The sequence below is a fragment of the Astyanax mexicanus genome, chromosome 14 (assembly GCF_023375975.1).
Source record: "Astyanax mexicanus isolate ESR-SI-001 chromosome 14, AstMex3_surface, whole genome shotgun sequence".
NCBI lineage: Eukaryota > Metazoa > Chordata > Actinopteri > Characiformes > Acestrorhamphidae > Astyanax > Astyanax mexicanus.
This window is the reverse complement of record NC_064421.1, coordinates 1,232,354-1,255,855: the sequence shown is the minus strand read 5'-3', so window position 1 is coordinate 1,255,855 and position 23,502 is coordinate 1,232,354. Positions and strand designations below refer to the sequence as shown.

The window sequence follows — 23,502 nt, the reverse complement described above, 5'->3', positions numbered from 1 at the left end:
GTGAAGTATTTAGATACTCCTATCTGGGGAGCTGTTTGTTAACTTGTAGTTTCTGAGGCTGGTAACTCTGATGATCTTATCCTGTACAACAGAGGAAACTCTCGCTCTTCCTTTCCTGGGTTGGTCCTGATGAGTGCCAGTTCCAGCATTATAATGTTTTTGATGGTCTTTGCGGTGACTGTACTTGCAGATACTTTCAAAGTTCTTGAAATTCTTCTTTTTGGCTTGACTGTCCTTCATTTTCTCTTAAAAGTATTTCTTCTCTTAATATGGATTATGCTTTTATCCAAAAGCAGTGTGTAAGACGTGGTGGAGAACATGATGCCTAAAATCAATTAGCCTTAATGGCCTTAATGTGACTCAAACATGAGCTTTTAAATATTAGCAAGTACAAATAGTGCTCTACAGAATTATAGAAACATTTTAATTAAATATTAATATTTTTATGGAATATTTTGAGAAAAACAAGAATTTTATGTCTTAAAAAGTTGACTGTGTCTAACACGAATAAACCACTTAAAACAATCCAATGATCAGGTTTTATGTAATAAAAAATTACATTTTAGATTTTAGACAGTTCACTCAATTGAGCAAAGTCCATTTTAAAGCCATAGACTCTAAAAATAAATGTATTTAATAGACTTTTCTCAATTTACTTAAAAAAAAAAACAAGTGATTAGAAGCCAGATTAGCTTTTTAACAATTATATATATATATAACAACAGAAAACTCTGGGAAAGTGCTCCTTTAAAAGCTGCAAACACTTCATATTAAGATAATACTAAAATATACTGTTCTTTTAGTTTAAAATAAACCATATAAAAAAACATGATTTAATAAGGGCTAATGGTGTGTGCAGATGCATGAAATGCTCCATTTCTGAAGATGTTTAAGGTATTTAACTTTTTTTTTTTTTTTACATCACCATAGAAGCTAATATTACTCATTCACAGTGAACAGTAGTGCAGTGGGGGCTAATGATGGTGACCGGCAGCTTCTGGCAGAAATCCAGACTCCACATCTACATTCAATGCAGGAGACCACGCCCACAAATCCCACAGGTAGGTGGAGCATTCTTTAGCATCTTGTTCCAGGAAGTTAGCTACTGTTATATAACACCAGGCATATAAGTGCATTAAAAAAAATACATTATATAATAATAGAATATTAACACAGACAACAAATGAAGAAACAGAGAGAGTATATTTAATTTATCACGTCTTTATTTTTTATTTCTCCCCAATATATCTGATGTTTACGATGTACGGGTTTATACAAAAAAAAGTCAGCAGCTCTCCAAAAAACAGACCGTGCCACCTTTAACCGTTAAGGTGGACGTCCCGCGTTTACAGAAAGCTTAGCTTAGCGAACATCTGCACCACACGACTACGCAAGAAAAAGAACAAGGAAAGAAAAATAAAGAGAGGACTTAAAAAGAGGCTACGACTCTACAAACGTGAACGTGACCGCGACAACACAGGCAGTACTGAAGCCAAAAACATTTACGTCCAGTATTATTATTAATATATATGTATTTAAACGCCTCGTTTCAGATCGACTCAACTCTTCGCTTCGAGTCTCCGTGCCTTCTCATCTTCTCATAGTGTACAAATCTGGTCTAAAGATTAGATAGATAAATGTTGAATTGGGTTTGGCGTGATGCAAGTTTTACGGTTTACATTTTTACGCTTTACTTAAAACCGGATGGTAGAAAAGCTAAAAAATATACAGGTGTTTTAACTCAGGAAAATACCAGACAGGAGGTTTTAATACAAATCAAAACCAAAAAGAAAAAACGAAGACTAGGATAAGAATTCCAATTTAAAAGCCATTTTGAGTGTCTGCGAATTTCAAAAAAGAGCGCTTTTTTATTTTTAACAACCTGGCCTTGTTTTTTTGCCAAAATAAAAAAAACACAGAGAAAAACAGAGCAAGTTTTCCATGCTTTCCAGAACTAGCGCCTCTTTTCTTTTCTATCGGATTTGCGATCCCGATCGCGGTCGCTGCGTTCGCTCCGGTCGCCACGCGACGACCTCTTTCCCGCCCGGCTCCCTTCCGAGCTCGTCCGTTTCCTGTCCGACTTTGAGCTCTTATCCTTGGAGCCCTTGCTCTCGCGCCCGCCACTGCCGCCACTTTTGGAGGACTTGTGCCCTCCGCTGCCTCTCTCGCCGCCTCTCTCTCCCTTCTTGCGCTCGCGGTCGGAGTTCCTGCGGCGCCTGGAGTGGCCGGTGTCTCTGTCGCGGCTGCGCGAGCTGGAGGACGAGGAAGACGAGGCGGAGGAGCTGCTGCGGCTGCTGGAGCCGCTGGAAGACGAGCTGGAGCCGCTGGAGCTGGTGGACGACGAGGAGCTGCTGGAGGAGCTGGAGCTGCTCCGGTTTCGGCTCCGGCTGCGTTTCGGACGGGCTTTGCCGCCGCTGCGGCCGCGCTGTTCCTCGCCTTGCTCCGTCTCCTCCACCTCCTTGTTGGGGCTGGTTTTGAGCTCCTGAGGTTGGGGCATTAGTGGTGGTTCAGTTGGGGATTCTTTTTCTGGCCTTGATTTTTGGAGCTCCATGGCGCTATCCGTTTCAAAGGTGCTGCTTTGCTGCTCCATTGCAGTTGGTTCTGAAGGTTCGGAAGGTTTGGAAGATCCGAAAGGTTCTTCAGACTGAGGTTGGACGTCCATGATGCTTTCAGAGGCTTCCTGGGACTCTTGGGCGATGCTCTCCTGATGGTTTTCCTTCTCTACTTCTTGCTTCCTGCTCTCACTACCTACCTCTTTCTCTTCTTCTACTACTACTCCTGCCTCTGGGCTCTTCTCCTGATCCTGGATCTGCACTGCCTGACCCCCAGCTATCTCCTGCTCTTCATCTTTATCCTCATCATCATCCTCATTCTCCTCCTGCACCCTTACTGCTGCTGCTTCTGTAACTTCCATTTTCTCCTCTTCCTCCTTATCATCTTTCTCCTCCTCCACCACTACCACTGGTGCTGCTGAAGACTGTTCCTGCTCTTCCTCATTATTCTCATCATCTCTTTCTGCTTTACTCTCCTCCTCTTCCTCCTCCTTATCCTTGCCCTTCTCCCGCTCCCCCTCATCCTCCATCTCCACCTCCCTCTCCTCCCTATCCTCCTCTCGCTGCTTCTGCTCCTTCTCCTCCTCCCCCACCTCTTCCTCATCCTCCTCATCCTCATCCTCCTCCATCTCCACAGCGTGTCGTTTACCTGTCAGCCTTACTCTCTGCTTACCCTCCTCCTCCTCTCCATCTTCCTTCTTCGTTTCTTCGGCCCGGCCGGCCTCCTCCGCCCCCCTCTCCGCAGCCCGCTGGGGCTGACGCCTGGGCCGAGCCTCCATCTTGTTCAGGTGCTCGGCGAAAGCTTCACGCCTCTCGTCAAACACGGCTGCAGAAAAACAAGATACAGGTATTAATGATCAAAGATAAAACTAGTATTATTCTCTCTTCCAAAAAACACTCCCAACACTTTACAGCTCTGGAAAAAATGGAGAGCTCTTCAGTTTCTGAATCAGTTTCTCTGATTTTGCTATTTATAGGTTTATGTTTGAGTAAAATGAACATCATTTGTTTATAGAATAAAACAAACAACATTTCTCCCAAATTAAAATATAGTTATTTAGAGCATTTAGTTGCAGAAAATAAGAAATGTCTGAAATAAAAAAAGATGCAGAGAGTTCAGAAATCAATATTTGGTGGAATAACCCTGGTTGGTTTTTAATCACAGTTTTTTTCATGCATCTTGGCATCATGTTCTCCTCCACCAGTCTTACACACTGCTTTTGGATAACTTTATGCTGCTTTACTCCTGGTGCAAAAATTCAAGCAGTTCAGTTTGGTGGTTTGATGGTTTGTGATCATCCATCTTCCTCTTGATTAAATTCCAGAGTTTTTCAATTTGGTACACCACGATATGTAAACGCGGTGGGCATGTTAACAGTGATCATTCAAATTGTTGATCTAGTCTTAGGGTCTCTGTAAAACACCAAATCCACCGGAGATCCTATTTAAACCTATAGTTACAAACAGAGGTGGGTGGTCCAGGTCCAGAAAGTAAAAATCCAGCCGCCCAGGCAGTTGGAACAAAACCCCTGGGGTGTATTTTTACTTTTAACTAGTGTAAACAGAAATTTTCTAAACATCTAAACACCTATCTATCTCAATTGTACTTGGCTGGTGGTGTTTTTCTAACCATTTGTTTCTTAGCTCTGAATTACTGGGTAAAGTATATAAACACTGATGTGTTATTCGCACAAATAACACAGGAATGAACTGCATGCTGTTCCTAGCACTGTTATTTATCTCCTATCTGACGAGACGGCGTCGCCGCCCGGCTTCAGCTCTGTCTGTGGGCGGTCCCGAGCAGAGGTGGGCAGAACCATGAATACTAATTAATGGGTTGAGGTGGACACAGTGCTTTTCCTGATCAAATATTTTCTTTTACTAGCTACTGCAGACAATGAGGAAGAGGTTGAGAACAACTGGATTTTAGCTCGTTAGGTCTTTAAACACTCACCGTTCATTTTTTTCTGGGACTCATCCAGGAGCTTCTGAGTGGCTGAGCACATGCGACCCGGCAGGTAGAAGATGGGTGGCTTGGTCTTGGTGCGAATGAACTTTATGATTTTGGAGTTGTGAGCGTTCCACTCCTCTTGCTGAAACATTAACAGAACACAACAGGTTAGTTAACGGGTCATGGCGGTTCTGAGAAGATGATCTGTATGGATTCTGAAGGTGAATAAAGTGCGAGATGTTCACCAGCTGAGCGAGCTCCACTTTATGCTCCAGAAGCCTGAGCTCGGTCTGCTTCGCCCGTCTCTCCTCAAACAGCTCCCTCCTCTCGCTCTCCACCTTCTTACGTTCCTGCTCCGCCTGCACCTCCAGCTTCTGCTCGATCTCCTGCCGTCGCTTCAGCTGCAGGAGTTCAAACACAGCGGGAGAACGTCAAACACACTCTAAACCGTATATAACGAGGATCTAAAATGAAGAAATCAGCAAGTAAGAACTAGAAGGCAGTTCATGAATGATGGCAGCAGAACGGTAAGCTGTTTAGTAGATGCTGCATGTTCTTGCTGTACTCTCTCAGACTCTGGTTGCTGATGCAAAGAGCATGATCTGGGATTTGAACCAGCTGGTGGTTGCCAAGGTGTTGCTAAGTTTCTGCTACAGTGTTACTGTGGCATCTGTCGGTTGCCAAGATGCTGTTAAGTGCTATAGCTCTGCTGTTGGCTGTGGACTTCTGGTGTTGCTATGCGGTCACAAGGACGTTGCTGAGCATTTACTTGCTGTGGGGAATTTGTTGGTTGCTAAGGTGCTGCCAAGTGGTTGTTACAGTATTACCTAGTAGAGGTGTGCCAAAAAATCGATTCACATAAGAATCTTGATTCTCATTTACTACGATTCAGAATCGATTTAAAATGTCCCAAAATCGATTCTGAGGGGCGGGTTTTAGACTGATTTTGGGCTGGGTATTTTTGTTGGACCTGGCAACCCTGGGGATAGCGCTTGTCCTTTCAAACGGAGATCTTCCAGACACACACAGAGCGTAGGTGTTTGAGAATCACCGGTAAGATGGCAGAACAAGCACTATATTACATTAGATTAACGTGTAGTTTCAATGTTTTATGGCAGAATGCTTCATAACAAGCATAAAAAAGATCGCTAGTAGTTAGTTTCAGTAACTGTTAGCTAGCTAACTAGCTAACTTTCCAGTTCCACCTTAAATAACGCTACAGGTGGCAGCGGGCTGCAGCATTTAAGGCGGAACGGAAAAATACAATAAGCTAATCAGAGCTAATTTCAGCTCCTCATCACAGAGGAATTAAGGAATGGACAATATGAATTAATTTCTCCACCTCCTGCCCCCTTTCTGAAGAAATACAACGACCTTAAATTAACTAGTTAATCAGCAGCTGCTCCTGAACTTTAGCGCTCCACTGCTATCATCACATCAGCCCAGCAGCGTCACCTACACACCACCGCTAGTAGCCTGGTAATAAAGCAGTGTTATTTATTATTTATTTATTGTTCATTAACGTCATTGTGATATCCCAGTGATTCCTCTGTCACTGAGGACCCACATTCCTGCACATTTTATTGTTTTTGTAACACATTACCTGCTCCAGGACCAGTGTATATTATGGAGGGTTTTTTTCAATAAGATTCATAAGCCAGAAGCAGAAATTTTTATAATTCAAATCGTTTTGAATCAAAAATCGATTTTGAATCGAATCGTGGCCCCCAAAATCGGAATCGAATCGAATCGTGAGATAGTAAACGATTCCCACCCCTATTACCTAGGCATCTGTCAGTTGCCTATATGCCGTTATGGATTAATGAGATGCTGCTGTGGTGAATTTGTTGGTTGCTAAGTGATTGCTACATGCCGTTAAGTGGTTACTGAGATATGCTATACCGATACTGATGGCTGTGGACTGCGGGTGTTGCTATACGGTTGCAACGATGTTGCTAAGAACTTGCTTGGGTCTTGCTGTGGTGAATTTGTTGGTTGCTAAGGTGTTGCTACAGCATCACTGACGCATCTATCGGTTGCCAAGACGCTGTCAAGTGATAACTGAGATGTTGCTTCTCTTCTGCTGTTGGGTGTGGACTACTGGTGTTGCAAAGACGTTGCTTGGCAGTTGCTAAGGTCTTGCTGCAGCAAATTTATTTGTTGCTCAGATGCTGTTAAGTGGTTACTGAGATGTTGCTATGCCTCTGCAACCGCATAGCAACACCAGAAATCCACAACCAACAGCAAAGACATTGCTAGGCAGTTGTTATGGTCTTGCTGTGGGGAATTTGTTGGTTGCTAAGGTGTTGCTACAGTGTTACTGAAGTATCTGTCGGTTGCCAAGATGATGTTCAGTGGTTACTGAGAGGTTGCTATACTTCTGCTGTTGACTGTGGACTTCTGGTGTTGCTAAGTTGCTGCTACAGTGTTACTGGGGTTTTGCTAGGTGGTTTCTAGGGTGTTCCTATTAAAACAATGATGTACCCGGTCTGTGGACACAGTGGACTCCTGTTTAAATTTCTGCAGAGTTCCCATCAGCAGGCCAAACATGCGCCGATTCCTAAAAACACAGCAAAAAAAAAAAATCACATCAATAAAATCATCAGCTCGTTACAAACATCAGATTTTTCCAAAGGAATAGAAAGATAATTCTGATAAAAGGCAGGAAGACGAGTGGAGCTGCTACCTCTGTTTGCCCTTCTCGTCCATGGTCTGATCTTGGATCAGATCTCGGCGCGTTCGCTCCTTGGAGGTAGCTACTACTGATGACTGCAACGCCGGCTGCAAACGAAACAATCAGAGGTTTAATGATAATTAAATTATTATGAAACAAATTAATGAATTATAAAAGAAAATGTAAAAATCAAACTAAACTGCTTTTAAACTACATTTAAATGTCCCTTATTAAACACACAGAATATGTTTTCACTGTGATGGTGGGATTTTGCACAATATATTTTAAACAGGAATAAAAAATATATATGCTAGTCTGATTTAAATTTAGTACAACAGCATTTGTGCTGGTCTACAAACTGTATTGTCCTAAATATGGGCCTACATATTTTGCCTGTCATAACACGGCATATAATTAAAATACAAAACATATATATTTAATAAATCATATTGCTTACCCCTAAAGCTCTAGCATCTGATTACTAGTTGTACAATGTTTGACCTATTTAATATTTTTTTTATTTTAATGACGTGTAGTAAAATGCTTTAAAACGTGTCCACTCACAGGAAACAAGATTAAAACAAAAAAAATAACTGCATGAGATTTAAGGATTACAAATGATATCAAACGAAACATAAATATACATTTACCCGTTGTAATAAAAATGTATTTGGATTGTTTAATATGATTATATATATTGAACTGCAATCTTAAAAACAACTATAATAGTTCAGTTTATAATTATTCCACTCAGAAAACTAATCAAAACCACACACACACTCCACAACACAACCCCACAGTGCTGATCACTGTTAACACCCTTAACTGCCCCTTTCACACCTAATCTAAACACCCCACACTAAACTCACCCACCCATCACCTCCAGCCCTCAGAGACAAAAGATCACCAGAGTTAATAAACATCTCCCAGACTGAGCTCTTCACTCTACTGCAGAGAGACAATCACTGATCTTAACAGAACCAATACACCCATTAACTCATAACTCACTACCTGTGGATCATTCACACCTGTAAACGCTCTAGTCAGGTTAATACGATTTAAATATAAATCATTTTTCTGTAAAGCTACACCTTAACTAGGCTTAAACAATATAGGAGAAAAATATATACACCAAATCAAGTGGGCAATCAGTTAGTGTGTATTAGTGTGTAAATGATTTATATTAAATTCAGGGTCCATACACTATCAATACATCTCCATGACTTTTTCATGCTTTATTCATGCCTTTGCAGCTAATTTTCACGAACATATAACATTTAAAATAGCAGTACAGACATGCAGACATTCTGCACATTTATGTCTTTGTTTTTCTGCCTTATATTTTTTCTAAATTAATCCAGATATTAATATTCATTAAATGTAGGGGTGGGCGATATGGCTCTAAAATAATATCAAGATATTTCAGGGTATTTTTGCGATAACGATATACTTGGCGATATAGGAAAACTAAAATAATTAATTAGTTTCAGGAATATAGTATAATAGTATAACAGTATAATCATAATGTGGCAAAATAAATAATATATCATAAAATAATATAATGCAGCAAAAAATATTACAGAATATTTAGTGCATGCATATAAACTGCAAACTAAAACAATTATACAATAAATACACCTAAAGCTTCACAGTAAATAATAGACTACTTTTAAGACAGAACAGCCCTATTATCACGATATGGATTTTTAATATGATATTTCTGTTCTCATGATATATTGTATACGATATAATATTGCCCACGCCTAATTAAATTACATTTTTCTCACTGATTGAATTTACACTTACAGTGAAGCAAAAACTCCAGTCAGCCAGCTATCTAAAGCTAAGTGACGTGAAAGATTTGCACAAACATTACACTATTTTTTTGATACCCAAAACAGTTTTTCTCAGTCGATAAACGGAAATACTAAGATTTGTAGAGCAACTTATTCAGGCTTGGAAATTGCTATTTTACTTTTACATGTTTTTCATGCCTGTACAAACCAAAACTGTAAATCAAAACTGTATTATTAGTGACATGGGTGAAGTTATAAGTCCCCCAGAGTCTTCTGACCACATTCTTGTGATTTATTAAAACATTCAGGATTTCCTATTGCTTTAAAAAAACACATAAAAAACAAACAAACAGGAAATTCTCACTTTTTTGACATCGTCATCATCCTCAGCGTCGCTGTCATGGCGTGAATCTCTCCTGGCTCTCTGATCCCCCGCCAGCCTGAAACGGGTTTAATGCGTTATAATCAGCCTAAATCTGCAACAAACACAATGTACTAAAACATTCACATCACCTGAACTGCCTTTATTTCTATTGTTATTACTAAATTTCTAAAAAAATATATATATAAAAACAGATTAAAACAGCCAAACAGATCAGTCATCCCACAAAGTCAAGGAAGTTCAGGGAGTCTCTCGCAATTTATACACAATATCCCAAAAATCATTTAACATTAACACATACACATTAAAATGTATTTGGCTGAGATAATGACAGTTCTCAGCATTGACTTCCCTTGTTCACCAACATTACTAACATTACTTAAACCAGCTGGCTAATGGTTAGGGAGATACTGTACTTCATGCACTGCATTAAAATCATGTTTTATTATAGGTTAAAACAGATATTAATAACAAAACCTGGGCACAGGGACATGTTTAAAGAGCTAACTTCCTGAAATTAGTTTTTACAGTACAGAGAACATAAATAAGAACTATTTAAACAGTAATATTAATGTGCAGCTCGTACCTCAAGAGTGCCCCCTCGATGTCCCTCTGTTTGGCTGGCGGTCCTCCACCGCCATCAGAGAGTCCACGCCTTAAAACAAGAAAAACGAGGCGTTTTATTACAAACGCAAACCAACAACACGCAGAAGATTTATCATCCGAATAAAGCAAAACACAGACTCACCTCAGTATACCGATGCCACGCCCCCTACCTCCACCTGGGCCTGTGATGGACAAACGCCTGGTCTGACCCGGCCTGAAACCAAAGCAGATCAGAGTGAGTGGGCTTTAAAACACTGCAGATATCTACAGGTGTTGTGCTGAATTCTAGCTTTCTGTCTAAATCCCACTCCCTTTACATACATGCACCCCACCTTATAACTATAATTAGTACATTTATATTTACCCTGTCTTACTTGTGCAATAGAACAGTTGAGAAATCGAGTATTTTAGGTCTGTTTATAGAACTGTCTTAAAATATATTTTGTTGATAAGGAAGCTGTGTTAACGGTTGTTGGTATATCTTTTTAAGTTTTCCATCGTATCTGTAAATGCAGACAGATTCCTTTTTATATTCTGTAATTTTGTGGGACCAAGTTAACCCTATACTAACTAAAGATATCATTTAATGTTTGATATTATACACTGCCTGGTAGGAATGGGCAATATGGCCTTAAAATAAGATCACAACATTTCATGGTATTTTAGCAATACTTTTGGTGATACGACAAAACACCAACTGCTTGAATTTTTGCACCAGGAGTAAAGCAGCATAAAGTAATCCAAAAGCAGTGTGTAAGACTGGTGGAGGAGAACATTCAAAGATGCATGAAAAAGGTGATTAAAAAACAGGGTTATTCCACCAAATACTGATTTCTATACTCTTAAAACGTTATGAATTTGAACTTGTTTTATTTGCATTATTTGAGGTCTGAAAGCTCTGCATCTTTTTCGTTATTTCAGCCATTTCTCATTTCCTGCAAATAATTGCTATAAATAAAAATATGTTTATTTGGAATAAAAAAAATGTTGTCTGTAGCTTATAGAATAAAATGTTAATTTTACTTAAACATATACCTATATATTTTTCCAGGCCTGTAGATAGATAGATAGATAGATAGATAGATAGATAGATAGATAGATAGATAGATAGATAGATAGATAGATAGATAAATGTGATCTACATGATGATACATATTTTCAGTCATACCACCCAGCACTACCACAAAAAGGTAGGTGTGAAAGCAGCCTTAAATTCTGCCAAGATTATAAAAGTAAGTTAATTTCTAATACTTATAATGCACGAATTACAGTAACTATACCTTAAACATTGCAGTTTGTTGATTATACTTATTAAAAAACACACATGACTGACAGCACTGCTTGGCCTGTAGAAATATTATATACCATTTTAACTGTTATATTAACCAAATAGCCTAATATTACACTCACCAGCTACTGTTTTAACTGATGAACTAGATAACAAACCTTTAAATGTGCTGTAAATCACCACAGTACTTAAATAAACATTTTAATAAAGTGTAAATATTATATTTTGACACTGAGGTAACGTTAGCTAGGATAGCTAGTTATGCTAGTCAGCATGAGTTAAAGACAGCTGAGCTAACTGCTAACTATGTAGTTAGCAAACATTAGCAGCAAATTTGTCAGAAATAACTAAAATATTTAATATTTATCTACAATATTAGGAGACAATCTGTATTATCATGCACCCATATCCTTTCTGTTGGTGTATATTAGCTATAAAACTACACTTTCACCTTCATAAATGACACCATACGCCTTAAAAATTAGCTTAGCATAGCATTGCTGAGCTCAATCAGTGCTGGGCTTGCTAAGCTAAGCTAACACAGTTTCGCTAGCCTAGCTTAGCTTTGCGCAGTTTCGCCCTAGTTAGGCAGGAAGAGCTTCGGGTGCGTCCCAATACACTAACTATCTACCACCTGTAACTCTCGCTTAAACAAGCCGAGGGAACGTTTTAAACACGTTATTATACAACAACTTACTCTACCTTAAACTATAAAAGTTAGGTAATTAGCTTAAATTGCACAATAAAATATTGTTTTTTATTAACAAGTGGTCAAAATTGGAATGCACCTTTCACTCCAATCTAGTCTGAAACCAATGCTAGCTAACTGCTTTGCTAATCTAGTTAATTTAGGTGCCCTAATTAGCACACACACTAGCACACTAGACCGCAGCAATTCAAAAATGTATTAATATATTGTATTACATGTTAGTCATAGATTTATTTTATTGGCCAATAATAATCTTGATTTATTGTATTGTATTTTAAGTCCTCTATATATCCTTTACATATGTAGATTAGACAATAAAACTAACGTTACTTGACTATATATATATATATATATATATATATATATATATATATATATATATATATATATATATATATATATATATATATATGTTTTGTTATATGTACTAGTATATTAACTAGCTAATAAGTTGGAAAGTGTCAAAGCTCTGCATTCTTAAAACACAGAAGTATGGACTTTAAACAAATTGCAATTGTATGTATGTATGTATGTATGTATGCATGCATATATGTTTGCATTCATTTTAGCTATATTTATGTGCCATAACTAAGGCACAGAACAGAGTTAAATGTTATATACTACTGAAAACACGGACAACACTGTGCTAAATATTACATATTAATTAATATTAACTAGTTAGTTAACTAACTAACGCAAGTTTTAAGTGCCCTATCTAGGGCACAACACAGAAGTATGCACTTTAAACCGTAGCAATTGTATGTATGTATGAATGCATATTAGCTAGCTTTGCGTGCCCTAGCTATGGCACAAAACATAATTAAATATTATATATTGATGTATGACATTATATATATATATATATATATATAAGTAAAATGTTTATTTTGCTAGCTAGCTAGTATGTTGGAATGAATCCCTAATGTCTTGTTTAGCCTTCTAACACTAGCTTTAAGTGCCCTCGTTAGGGCACAACACAGAAGTGTGCACTTTAGTAGCACACCGCAGCGATTACATTTTAAATACTGATATGACATATTAGTAAAACGCTTATTTTATTATCTAATGGGGTTAGAAATCGACAGAATGTAATTACCCCATTCTACATGTTAATCTAGCCAAATAGCTTTAAGTGCCCTAGCTAGTTAGAGCACAAGTGTGCACCCTATTTTCTGTATTAGAGCTACAGCCCCTGTATTTAACCACAGCTAACGTTAGCTAGCTCTCTAAACTAAAGGTAAGCTAACTAGCTTAGCCGGTTAGCATGCTGCGGTTAGCCGCTCGCTAGCCCCGTTCCCCCGCTGTACCGGAGCTGATCCCGGTCCCCGGTCGTACCGTAGCTCGTTGGGGTCTCTGCCAGTGAGTTTCCGTATGTTCTCGTCCACACTCTTCAGGCTCTCCTTTGCCTTCTCCAGCTGATCCTGCAGATTCCGCACCGCCACCGCCATCCTGCTCCGATAGCTCAGCTAGCCCTACTGCCGCTACCGCTAACCAGCATGGAGCACCGCCGGAGTTCCACCTCTACCTGATGATGGACAAACACAGCAGCCAATAGGCGCCGACCCTCACGTTAACTTCCGCCAATCGTGGTGGTTCGTGCTGGCAGCGCCAGCCAATTATTCAGCTTATAAAGAGTCACATGTAACCTAAAAGATTCAAGATTCAAAGAGTTTATAATCTGCACAGTAAGGAAATAAGTCCTGATGAGTGCCAGTTTAATCATTCTAACGTATTTATGGTCTTTTTTTTTATTGCGACTGCATTTGAGGACACTTTGAGTTATTGAAATTTTTCAGATCGACTGACCTGATAATGAAAATAGTATTGTTTTCTTTACTTAGTTGAGTAGTTCTCGCCGTAATATAGATTAGACCATTACTCAAATAGTTCAAGTTGAAAGACTTTCAAGTAATTTGCACAGTAAGGAAACAAGTCCTGATGAGTGCCAGTTTCATCATTAAAACGTATTTTATGATCTTTTTTGCGACTGCACTTAAAAATACTTTCAGTTATTATTTTTTTCATATTGACTGACCTTCAGTTTTTCTTAAAGAATTTTTTTTGCTTTACATATTTGAGTAGTTCTTGCCGTAATACGGATTAGAACATTACTAAAAAAATGTACTGTTGAAGGACATCTGCACAGTAAGGAAATAGGTCCTGATGAGGGCCAGTTCTATCTTTATAACGCTTTTGATGGTCATTTTTGCAACTGCACTTGAAAATACTTTCAATTATTGAATGTTTTTATATCAACTGACCTTTATTTTTTCTTAAAGTAATTAAAAAAAAATTACTTAGCTGAGTAGTTCTTGCCGTAATATGTAGGACATTATAGTTGGTTTTAAAGGTTTAATAGTTTGTGCTAGATTAGCTAAATACTTAACACTTCTGCTATTATTAGGGGGGAAATATATGTATATATTATTATAAAAATATAAATATATCAAATATATATTTTGAAAGTTTTTAGCAGCAAAATCCAAAAAACAAAATCCACAGAAACAAACAAATGAAAGCAAAGACTGACCAAATTAAAAAAAACAATTTTCAAATAACGACAAATGTATATTTATATATATTAATTTCTAATTTTATAGCAAATATTTTCCCTTTTTATTTCCAAATTAATTCCATAAATAGAGACAAATTAGCCAGTCAGTATAATCAGTAGTAGTAATAGTAGTAGTAGTAGTAGTCACATTCAGAAACTGCTGATGTAATGCAGTGTGTGATGGAAAAAGAAAACAAAACCTAAACTGGAACACACTCAGTAGATTTATTACAGGTTTATTTCAATACAGCTGAAATGAATCACTGTAAACTGTTTTTATAATGGAACTATTCATTGATAAATCTACTGACCAATATTGATCACTGATCACGAAATCAGTCGATCAGCTGAGACACATTCAGTTTCTGGCAAATAACAGCATTCATACATGTAATCATAGAAAACAGACATCTACAAAAAATCTCCCATAATCTGCAGCATCGTCTTCTTCACTCTTTATCAGCCAAATCAATCTGCTCAAAATACCTAAATAAAAGAAATAAGAGGAAAAAAAAGAACCTGTAATTAACTTTATATAACATTAAAATTTATAAACTCAAATAAACTATAATAAAGTCAGTGATTAGTGAAAGTGTCTACCTGTAATTAACTCTATATAACATTAGAATACTAAACCCAAATAAACATTAATAATAAAGTCAGTTATCAGTGAGAGTGTCTACCTGTAATTAGCTCTATATAACATTAGAATCCTAAACCCAAATAAACATTAATAAAGTCAGTGATCAGTGAGAGTGTCTACCTGTAATTAACTCTATATAACATTAGAATCCTAAACCCAAATAAAATTTAATAAAGTCAGTGATCAGTGAGAGTGTCTACCTGTAATTAACTCTATATAACATTAGGATACTAAACCCAAATAAACATTAATAAAATCAATGATCAGTGAGTGTGTCTACCTGTAATTAACTCTATATAGCATTACAATACTAAACCCAAATAAACATTAATACAATCAGTGATCAGTGAGAGTTTCTACCTGTAAATAACTCTATATAACATTAGAATACTAAACCCAAATAAACACAAAGAATAAAGTCATTGTAAAGTGAGAGTGTCTACCTGTAATTAACTCTATATAACATTTGAATACTAAACCTGAATAAACATAAAGAATAAAGTCAGTGATCAGTGAGAGTGTCTACCTGTAATTAACTCTATATAACATTAGAATACTAAACCCAAATAAAGATTAATAAAGTCAGTGATCAGTGAGAGTATCTACCTGTAATTAACTCTATATAACATTAGAATGATCCATTAAAGTTATTGATATGTTGGTTAGAAAAACACAGTTTACCTGGCAACTATACAGATTAACAAGTTCAGTGCTGACAGCCTGTCGTCATCTTTGCTCTCCTAGAATAAAATGAAACACAAAAACATACTTTACATGTATAATATACTTACAATAGATTAAAAATATATACAAGTGTGGTTTTATATATAAATTCGTGACAAAATTAGCCATTTTCCGTCCCTGGCGTCATGTGATTTGTTAGTGTTTCAAGGTCTTAGGTTAAATTTGGTGTTTTGGGTTCAATTCTCTCATACTTGGCCACTGGATATTAAACATGCCACCTCTTGGCAAAGAGCTCTCTGTGGATGTGGGAAACAGAATTGCTGCTCTATATAAAGATAGCCTAGGCTATAAGAATATTGAGGTTATCTAATATTCAAAACTAAAAAATAAATCCAGAGTATGATTACAGTAATACGTAGGTCCTGTTCAAAATGAATGTTGAAGACTCCTACTATAATCATTTTATCACTACATACTTCTAAATCTACGACAAAATTACTAAATTCTTTTAAAATTTCTATATTCAGAGGCTGGCTTTAAAAAACAGATGTGTAGAATAGTGCTGCCAGTATTGCTGCAGAGGTTGAAGAAGTGTGAGGTCAGTCTGCAGTGCTCAGACCATACGCTCACACATACTGCACACATTAGATCAACTCTGTCTGCATCGCACTGTTCTAGAGGGTAGCCTCTTCTGAAGCTGATGCACAAGAAAGCCTGAACACAGTTTACTGAAAACAAGCAGTTTAAGAGCATGGACTACTGGAACCATGTCCTGTGATCTGAGGAGTTAAAGATAAACTTGTTTGGCTCAAATGGTGTCCAGCATATTTGGCGGCGTCCTGGTAAAGAGTACAAAGAAAATTGTCCCTTGCCTACAGGCAAACATGGTGGTGGTAGCATCATGGTTTGAGGCTGTATGAGTGCTTTCAGCACTCAAATGCTTTACTGAGTAAAGTGAAGATAAAGGTGATGGACTGCCCCAAAATTGATATAGCTTTAAAGCTTTAAATTGAGCATCTGTGGGGCATTCTTAAATAGAAAGTGGAGGAGAGCAAGGTCTCTAACATCCACCAGCTCTGTTTTCGTGTCATGGCGTCATGTGAAGCTCTAGTGAACTTCATACTATTTGTCCATTTTCACTTCGGAATCTACTCTACATTTTCGTTGTTAGCGGTTTACATATAAATGGCTAATAGAGGCAGGCAGTGTTTACCAGGTTTGCTCGTACTGCAGAGCACCGCCTCGCCAGCTGTCTGATCAGCGAATGAGCTTCAGGGAGGAGGGGCTTCTCCAGACACGCCAGTAATGCATACAGCCACTGACCCTGTGGAGATAAGAGCTTTCAGTACCATCTGTAAAGTTCTGTTATTTAGAAGAGTTTAACTAAACTCACCAGCTGTGGAACAAAATCTCTCTCCTCAAACCAGCTGATCAGATACTCCAGCACTGCAGAAACCGTCGACTACACAACAAAAAGAGTTGTTAAAGATTACAGGAGTATCAGATTACAGAGGTATTAGATAAATAGGGTTATCAGATTACAGGGTTATCAGATTACAGGGTTATTAGATAAATAGGGTTATAAGATTACAGGGTTATCAGATTACAGGGTTATTAGATAAATAGGGTTATCAGATTACAGGGTTATTAGATAAATAGGGTTATCAGATTATAGGGTTATTAGATAAAAAGGGTTATCAGATTACAGGGTTATCAGATTACAGGGTTATTAGATTACAGGGTTATCAGATTACAAGGTTATCAGATAAATAGAGTTATTAGATAAATAGGGTTATCAGATTACAGGGTTATCAGATGTCAGGGCTATCAGATTACAGGGTTATCAGATTACAAGTTTATTAGATAAATAGGGTTGTTAGATAAAGAGGTTTATTATATTAAAGGGTTATTAGATAAATAGGGTTAATAGATTACATGGTTATCAGATTACACAATTATCAGACAGCATGCTTATTAGATTACAGGGTAATTAGATAAATAGGGTTATCAGATTACACAGTTTTCAGACAAACAAAATGATCATATTACAGGGTTATCATACACACAGGAGTTTAAGATTACAGGGTTATCAGATTACAGTGTTATCAGATTACAGGGCTATTAGATAAATAGGGTTATTAGATTACATTGTTATAAAATCACAGGGTTATCAGAAAAATAGGGTTATCATATTACAGGATTATTAGAGTACATAATTGTTAAAATATAGGGTTCTCACACACACAGAGTTATCAGATTACAGGGTTATCAGATTACAGGGTTATCAGATTACAGGGTTATCAGACAAACAGGTCGACTAAGATCAAAAAAACCTAACAGGAAAAAACGCATTTCATAAACAGGCTTATACAGGCTTGTTTACAACAGTTAACTGATAATTTTCTGATGTTAAAAAGTCACCTGACTGAGTTTGCTGACGATGCTGAGAAACGGAGGAAAGCCCATCTGAACAAACAAGAAAGAGAACGAGAAGAAACTATTAGTGGATAAATACTAGTCCAAGTAAATCAATAATCTGTTGGAAAAGTTCTGCTCTTGATCTGACCCAAATATCAAATATACTCCTCATCTTAGAGCTAAACGGCTGTTCAGGTGCAGTTTAACCTGATTTATTATTCAGATAATAATTACTACAGTTACTAACTAATGCATCTCTGCTGCTGCTCCATGCTAAACTACACTAAAATACAGTATGTGCTAGACCAGAACTAGACCCAGAACCCTCTTTCTGTATTTACTTTATTAACCATGCCACACACAAGAGGTGAACACAAGAGAAGATGATCTGGTGGTTTGTTGTGATGCATTTCGCCGTTTTGTTGAACATTGTATTTCAGGCTTTTTTAAGGATCTGTGAACATCCAGTATGAAGAACACCCTAACTGGTGGTGAGTTTAATGAGAGTTTAATGACCTTTAATGATCTTTGTGTTCATATTCTTTATGGAAACCCAGTAAAAGGAAAGTGTGAGAGTTTATTTATACCTTTACATAATCCAGTCCTGGACTCACTCGGTCTTCACTGTGAGTGACGTTTAAATAAACATTTTCCCCGAGACAGAATCGCCTCCAGCCGTCCTCATCATCTGGTTTGGGCTACAGACAGAGGGAAGACATGATAGAACACCAGAATCACCTACACTGGCTACCTGTGCTGAAATTAATCAAGTGTAAGGTATTGTTGCTTACATATCAACCCAGATTACTCATAGTTCCAGTAAAAAACACTACGTTTAAAAACAATCCAATCATTTCCTTTACATCAGCTGAAATAGTTTGGTATCAGGAATTATTTGCTTCTATGAGCCTCCCTTATCGTGACATCACAATAAGAAAACCAGCAAGGAACCACCCTGGCTCCACCCTTCACCAAGCAACCCCCACTAGATTAGTTAAAGACACGTTTCCATTTCGGTCTGCTGCTTGAGAAGCTCAGACAGTACACAGCAGAATTAGCCAGCAGACTTTGTTTGAGGGAGGAATCTGTATCTGTAAGAACTCTCAAATAATGAGTTTTGTGCTTCTATCACAGTTAAGCAAGAAATAGCTTGTTCATGTTTGGATATTTAGCACAAGCTTAACAATAACTTGTGGTAAACTCTCAGCGTATACATGGGGCGTGGCCAGCAACATCTTATTTGCATAAAAGTGACAGAGCCCTTAAACGGCTCGTTCTGAAAGTGTAAGAATAGAGCTGGGGGGGTTTATCTTTATGTGTATATATTTTGTGGAGTTTTTTTGTGTAGCCCATAGACCTACAGTATTCTAACTTGTGTAAAAACATCTATAATATATCTCATTTAAATGCCCCTTTTTAGGGGTGGATATTATTAGAACAATAAAGTATTGTTCTTATCCTTATGTGCTTTATATGCTTTTAACATGGGCTTATTTGCCTTTTGTTTTACACATTCTTTCTTTTTTTAGTTTTTATTTCTGATTATTAACTTACGTTATTTTGTTTAAGGAGGACATATTATACCTCTTTTTACACAAGTTAGAATACAGTAGGTCTATGGTCTCTAGAAAACATGTTCATGAAGTTTATACTTTATACAAAATCACTCTCAGATAAAGATAAAGATCTCACAGCTCTATTCTCACCAGTTTCAGTCCCTTTTAGAACAAGCCATTTAAGGGCTTCGTCACTTTTACGCAAATAAGCTGTTGCTGGGCATGTCCCATGTTTAAGCTAAGTGTTTCAAAGGCATTAGCATTAGCTTGTGCTAAAATGGTGCTTAACTGTGAGAGAACCACAAAACTCATTATTGACATTATTTGAAAGTTCTTACATCTCCCTCATCTGCTGCTTTGCCACGGACAGTAGGTACAGATTCCTCCCTCAGACGAAGTCTGCTGGCTAATCCTGCTGTGTACTGTCTGAGGTTCTAAACCAGCAGACCCAAACCTTTTTATATTTACTTTAACTGAACTAGTGAGTGTGTTCTGGTGGGGCTTTAGAGGGTGGGGCCAGGGTGGTTTTATGCATACACATGTTTGTTTTTTATATATTGTACATTTAATAGTTTTTGGTGTTTCTGGTGTTTAACAGCTCTCTGAATGACTGACAGGGTTCATTTCTACAGCGTATTGATTAAAGAACTCTCAGGATTGGTACAGAACCCTACTGATCAGTTCTGCTGATCTGCTGCTCACCATCACAACATTATCATCCAGAAACTGAGCTTTCCAGTGCTGCCGGTGTTTGGCCACACTCTGAAACACAAACAGAGAGAGGAGTAACTTTACTTCAGTCATTTAAAGAGAAGAGATATACAGCAACGATTACTGCACCAGTACTGTAGGTCTGTTACAATAATTACAGAATCGATTTATCATACAATATGTGGACACAAACTGAATCATTTTTTGTTTGCTGAAATCATTTTATATATTTTTTGTTCCTTTAGGCAGGAAGATCTTATAAACATGAAGGAGTCTATAAGTTGACTTTGTTCAAAAACAGTGTTTTTATTTTCTTTTGTTTATGTTTTTACAGTTTAGTGTTCTTTAAAACTGATAATTGCAGTATTATGCCATTATATTATAATTATATCAGAGGCATAAAATCACAATAATATTGTTTACTGCAATCATTTCTGGGACACTATATAATCCAAGCAAAAACAGATATTGTGGCAGGTCTACATCTACTCTTTTTTTACATAATAAAAGTCTTCAAAATTGTAAAAAGTAAACCTTGGATTTTGCTTCTCCATCAGGACAGAAGAACATCTATATAACATTTTATTTAACATGTATGTTAAACAAAATGTTACAGAACATTTTTCTACACATTTCAGACAGTTTCTATTTATTTACTAAATTTAACACACTGATAAAAATGTTTATTACAAATACAAAAAATGTTTATTGTACCATTATTATGCTCAGTGATTGTTTTACTCAGATAAGTAATAAAAAGTGTTTTACCTGTCTGACTTCAGAGAAGCTGCTGACCTGCTGCTGCTGCCACTTCAGGCTGGGGGAGAATCCGTGAGGAGCCGTCCGACAGCCACTGAGCTAAACACACACACACACACACACACGTTTAGCATCTCACACACACCATTATATCACACACTCACACACACTTATCATTATATCTTACACAAACACACTTACAGAAACGTTCACTGACTGGTTCTTCCTCAGCTTCTTGGGATCAATCTGAGCTACAACAACATCCGGACACAGAGAAGCTTCACGCCTGTGATACACACACACACACACACACACACACACACACACACACACACATTCATACAACTCAGACTAGTTCTGTGAGGCTGCATCCTAAATCACTCTATGCTCCCTACATAGGGCACTTCAACTAGCCCAGGACAGTGCACTATCCAGGCCAGGGTACGAGGTATAAAGACTTTAGGCAGCTAGTCAGAAGTCAGAATGCCAGATTGCCAGTAGTCAGAATGCCAACTAGTCAGAATGCCAACTAGTCAGAATGCCAGCTAGTCAGTAGTCAGAATGCCAACTAGTCAGAATGCCAGCTAGTCAGTAGTCAGAATGCCAGCTAGTCAGTAGTCAGAATGCCAACTAGTCAGAATGCCAGCTAGTCAGTAGTCAGAATGCCAGCTAGTCAGTATTCAGAATGCCAGCTAGTCAGTAGTCAGAATGCCAGATTGCCAGTAGTCAGAATGCCAACTAGTCAGAATGCCAGCTAGTCAGTAGTCAGAATGCCAACTAGTCAGAATGCCAGCTAGTCAGTAGTCAGAATGCCAACTAGTCAGAATGCCAGCTAGTCAGTAGTCAGAATGCCAACTAGTCAGAATGCCAGCTAGTCAGTAGTCAGAATGCCAACTAGTCAGAATGCCAGCTAGTCAGTAGTCAGAATGCCAGCTAGTCAGTAGTCAGAATGCCAGCTAGTCAGTAGTCAGAATGCCAGCTAGTCAGTAGTCAGAATGCCAGCTAGTCAGAATGCCAGCTAGTCAGAATGCCAGCTAGTCAGTAGTCAGAATGCCATCTAGTCAGTAGTCATAATGCCAGCTAGTCAATAGTCAGAATGCCAGCTAGTCAGTAGTCAGAATGCCAGATTGTCAGTAGTGAGTTGCCAGAATGCCAGACAGTAGTCAGAATCACATGCTAGCTAGTCAGTAATCAGAATGGCAGCTAGTCAGAAGTCAGTAGTCTGAATGGTAGCTAGTCAGTAGTCAGTAGTGAGCATAACAGCTAGTCAGTAGTCACAATGCCAGAAAGAATGTAGTCAGTAGTCAGAATGCCAGCTAATCAGTAGTCAGTAATCAGTAGTCGGAGTCTATTAAGTAGTCAGTAGTTAGGAATACCAGCCCACTTAGCACTTAGCTCTTGGTCAGAATCAACCAGTGCTTAATAGTTAGAATGCCAGCCAGTCAGTTCTCAGTAGTTACAGTGCCAGCCAATCAGCACTCGGCAGCCAGATTTTCATTTTAGCAGCCAATCAGTAGCACTCAGTCCATAAAATGATGACATTAAAATATACATTATTTTAATTTCTCCGCTGTTTTTTTAGTAGAGATATAAATATCCTTTAACTAGTGTTTATAGTTTTCTGTGCTTACACAACTGTGTGTGTGTCTGTGTGTGTGTGTGTCTGTGTGTGTGTGTTTGTGTGTGTGTGTGTGTGTGTGTGTCTGTGTGTGTGTGTGTGTGTGTCTGTGTGTGTGTGTGTGTGTGTCTGTGTGTGTGTGTGTTTGTGTGTGTTTGTGTGTGTGTATAAGAGTGTGTGTGCTAAAAGCTCGTACTGCACGTGTCTCAGGTACTCCTGCGGGTTCCTCGGCGGCTCCTTTAAAGTGTATCCTTCCTCCTCCTCCTGCGCGCGCGGCTCCACCGGCAGCAGTCTGGGCATCAGCTCCTCCATCCCTGTCCTCTATTCACCTGTTCTACACACACACTCACCTGCTCTCAACACACACAGCTCTCCCGCTACTGTTTACCTCACACTGTTCTTCTCCGCCTGCAGCTCACACACACACACCACCACTACCTCCCCCTGCAGGACACACCGCGCTACTGCAGCACAGCTCATATACACACATCACTAAGTAGCTCCTCTTGTTTAGATGATCAGTTTTGAACATCTCTGCTGGATTTTCTCAGTTAGTTTTATGAGGTAGAGTCACCTGGAATTCAGTCTTTCAGTTAACAGC

General features: G+C 38.1%; 2 protein-coding genes across 2 annotated transcripts; both read right to left on the bottom strand.

Moving 5' to 3' along the window:
- Window positions 1-1,689: 1,689 nt before the first annotated feature.
- On the bottom strand, window positions 1,690-13,478 carry pnn (pinin, desmosome associated protein). The gene is made up of 9 exons (XM_007241073.4): window positions 13,294-13,478; window positions 10,104-10,175; window positions 9,942-10,010; window positions 9,338-9,413; window positions 7,190-7,284; window positions 6,988-7,063; window positions 4,749-4,904; window positions 4,507-4,645; window positions 1,690-3,378 (listed from the first exon to the last, which is right to left on the bottom strand). Exons 1-9 carry the CDS (start codon window positions 13,404-13,406, stop codon window positions 1,955-1,957), a joined length of 2,220 nt encoding a protein of 739 aa, XP_007241135.3. The 5' UTR covers window positions 13,407-13,478; the 3' UTR covers window positions 1,690-1,954.
- Window positions 13,479-14,723: 1,245 nt separating this feature from the next.
- On the bottom strand, window positions 14,724-23,309 carry gemin2 (gem (nuclear organelle) associated protein 2). Its single transcript, XM_022664775.2, has 10 exons — window positions 23,098-23,309; window positions 21,485-21,569; window positions 21,293-21,382; window positions 20,516-20,575; window positions 18,845-18,955; window positions 18,261-18,305; window positions 17,233-17,301; window positions 17,053-17,163; window positions 15,837-15,895; window positions 14,724-14,998 (listed from the first exon to the last, which is right to left on the bottom strand). The coding sequence occupies exons 1-10, from the start codon at window positions 23,211-23,213 to the stop codon at window positions 14,962-14,964; spliced, it is 783 nt and encodes a 260-aa protein (XP_022520496.1). The 5' UTR covers window positions 23,214-23,309; the 3' UTR covers window positions 14,724-14,961.
- Window positions 23,310-23,502: the final 193 nt, after the last annotated feature.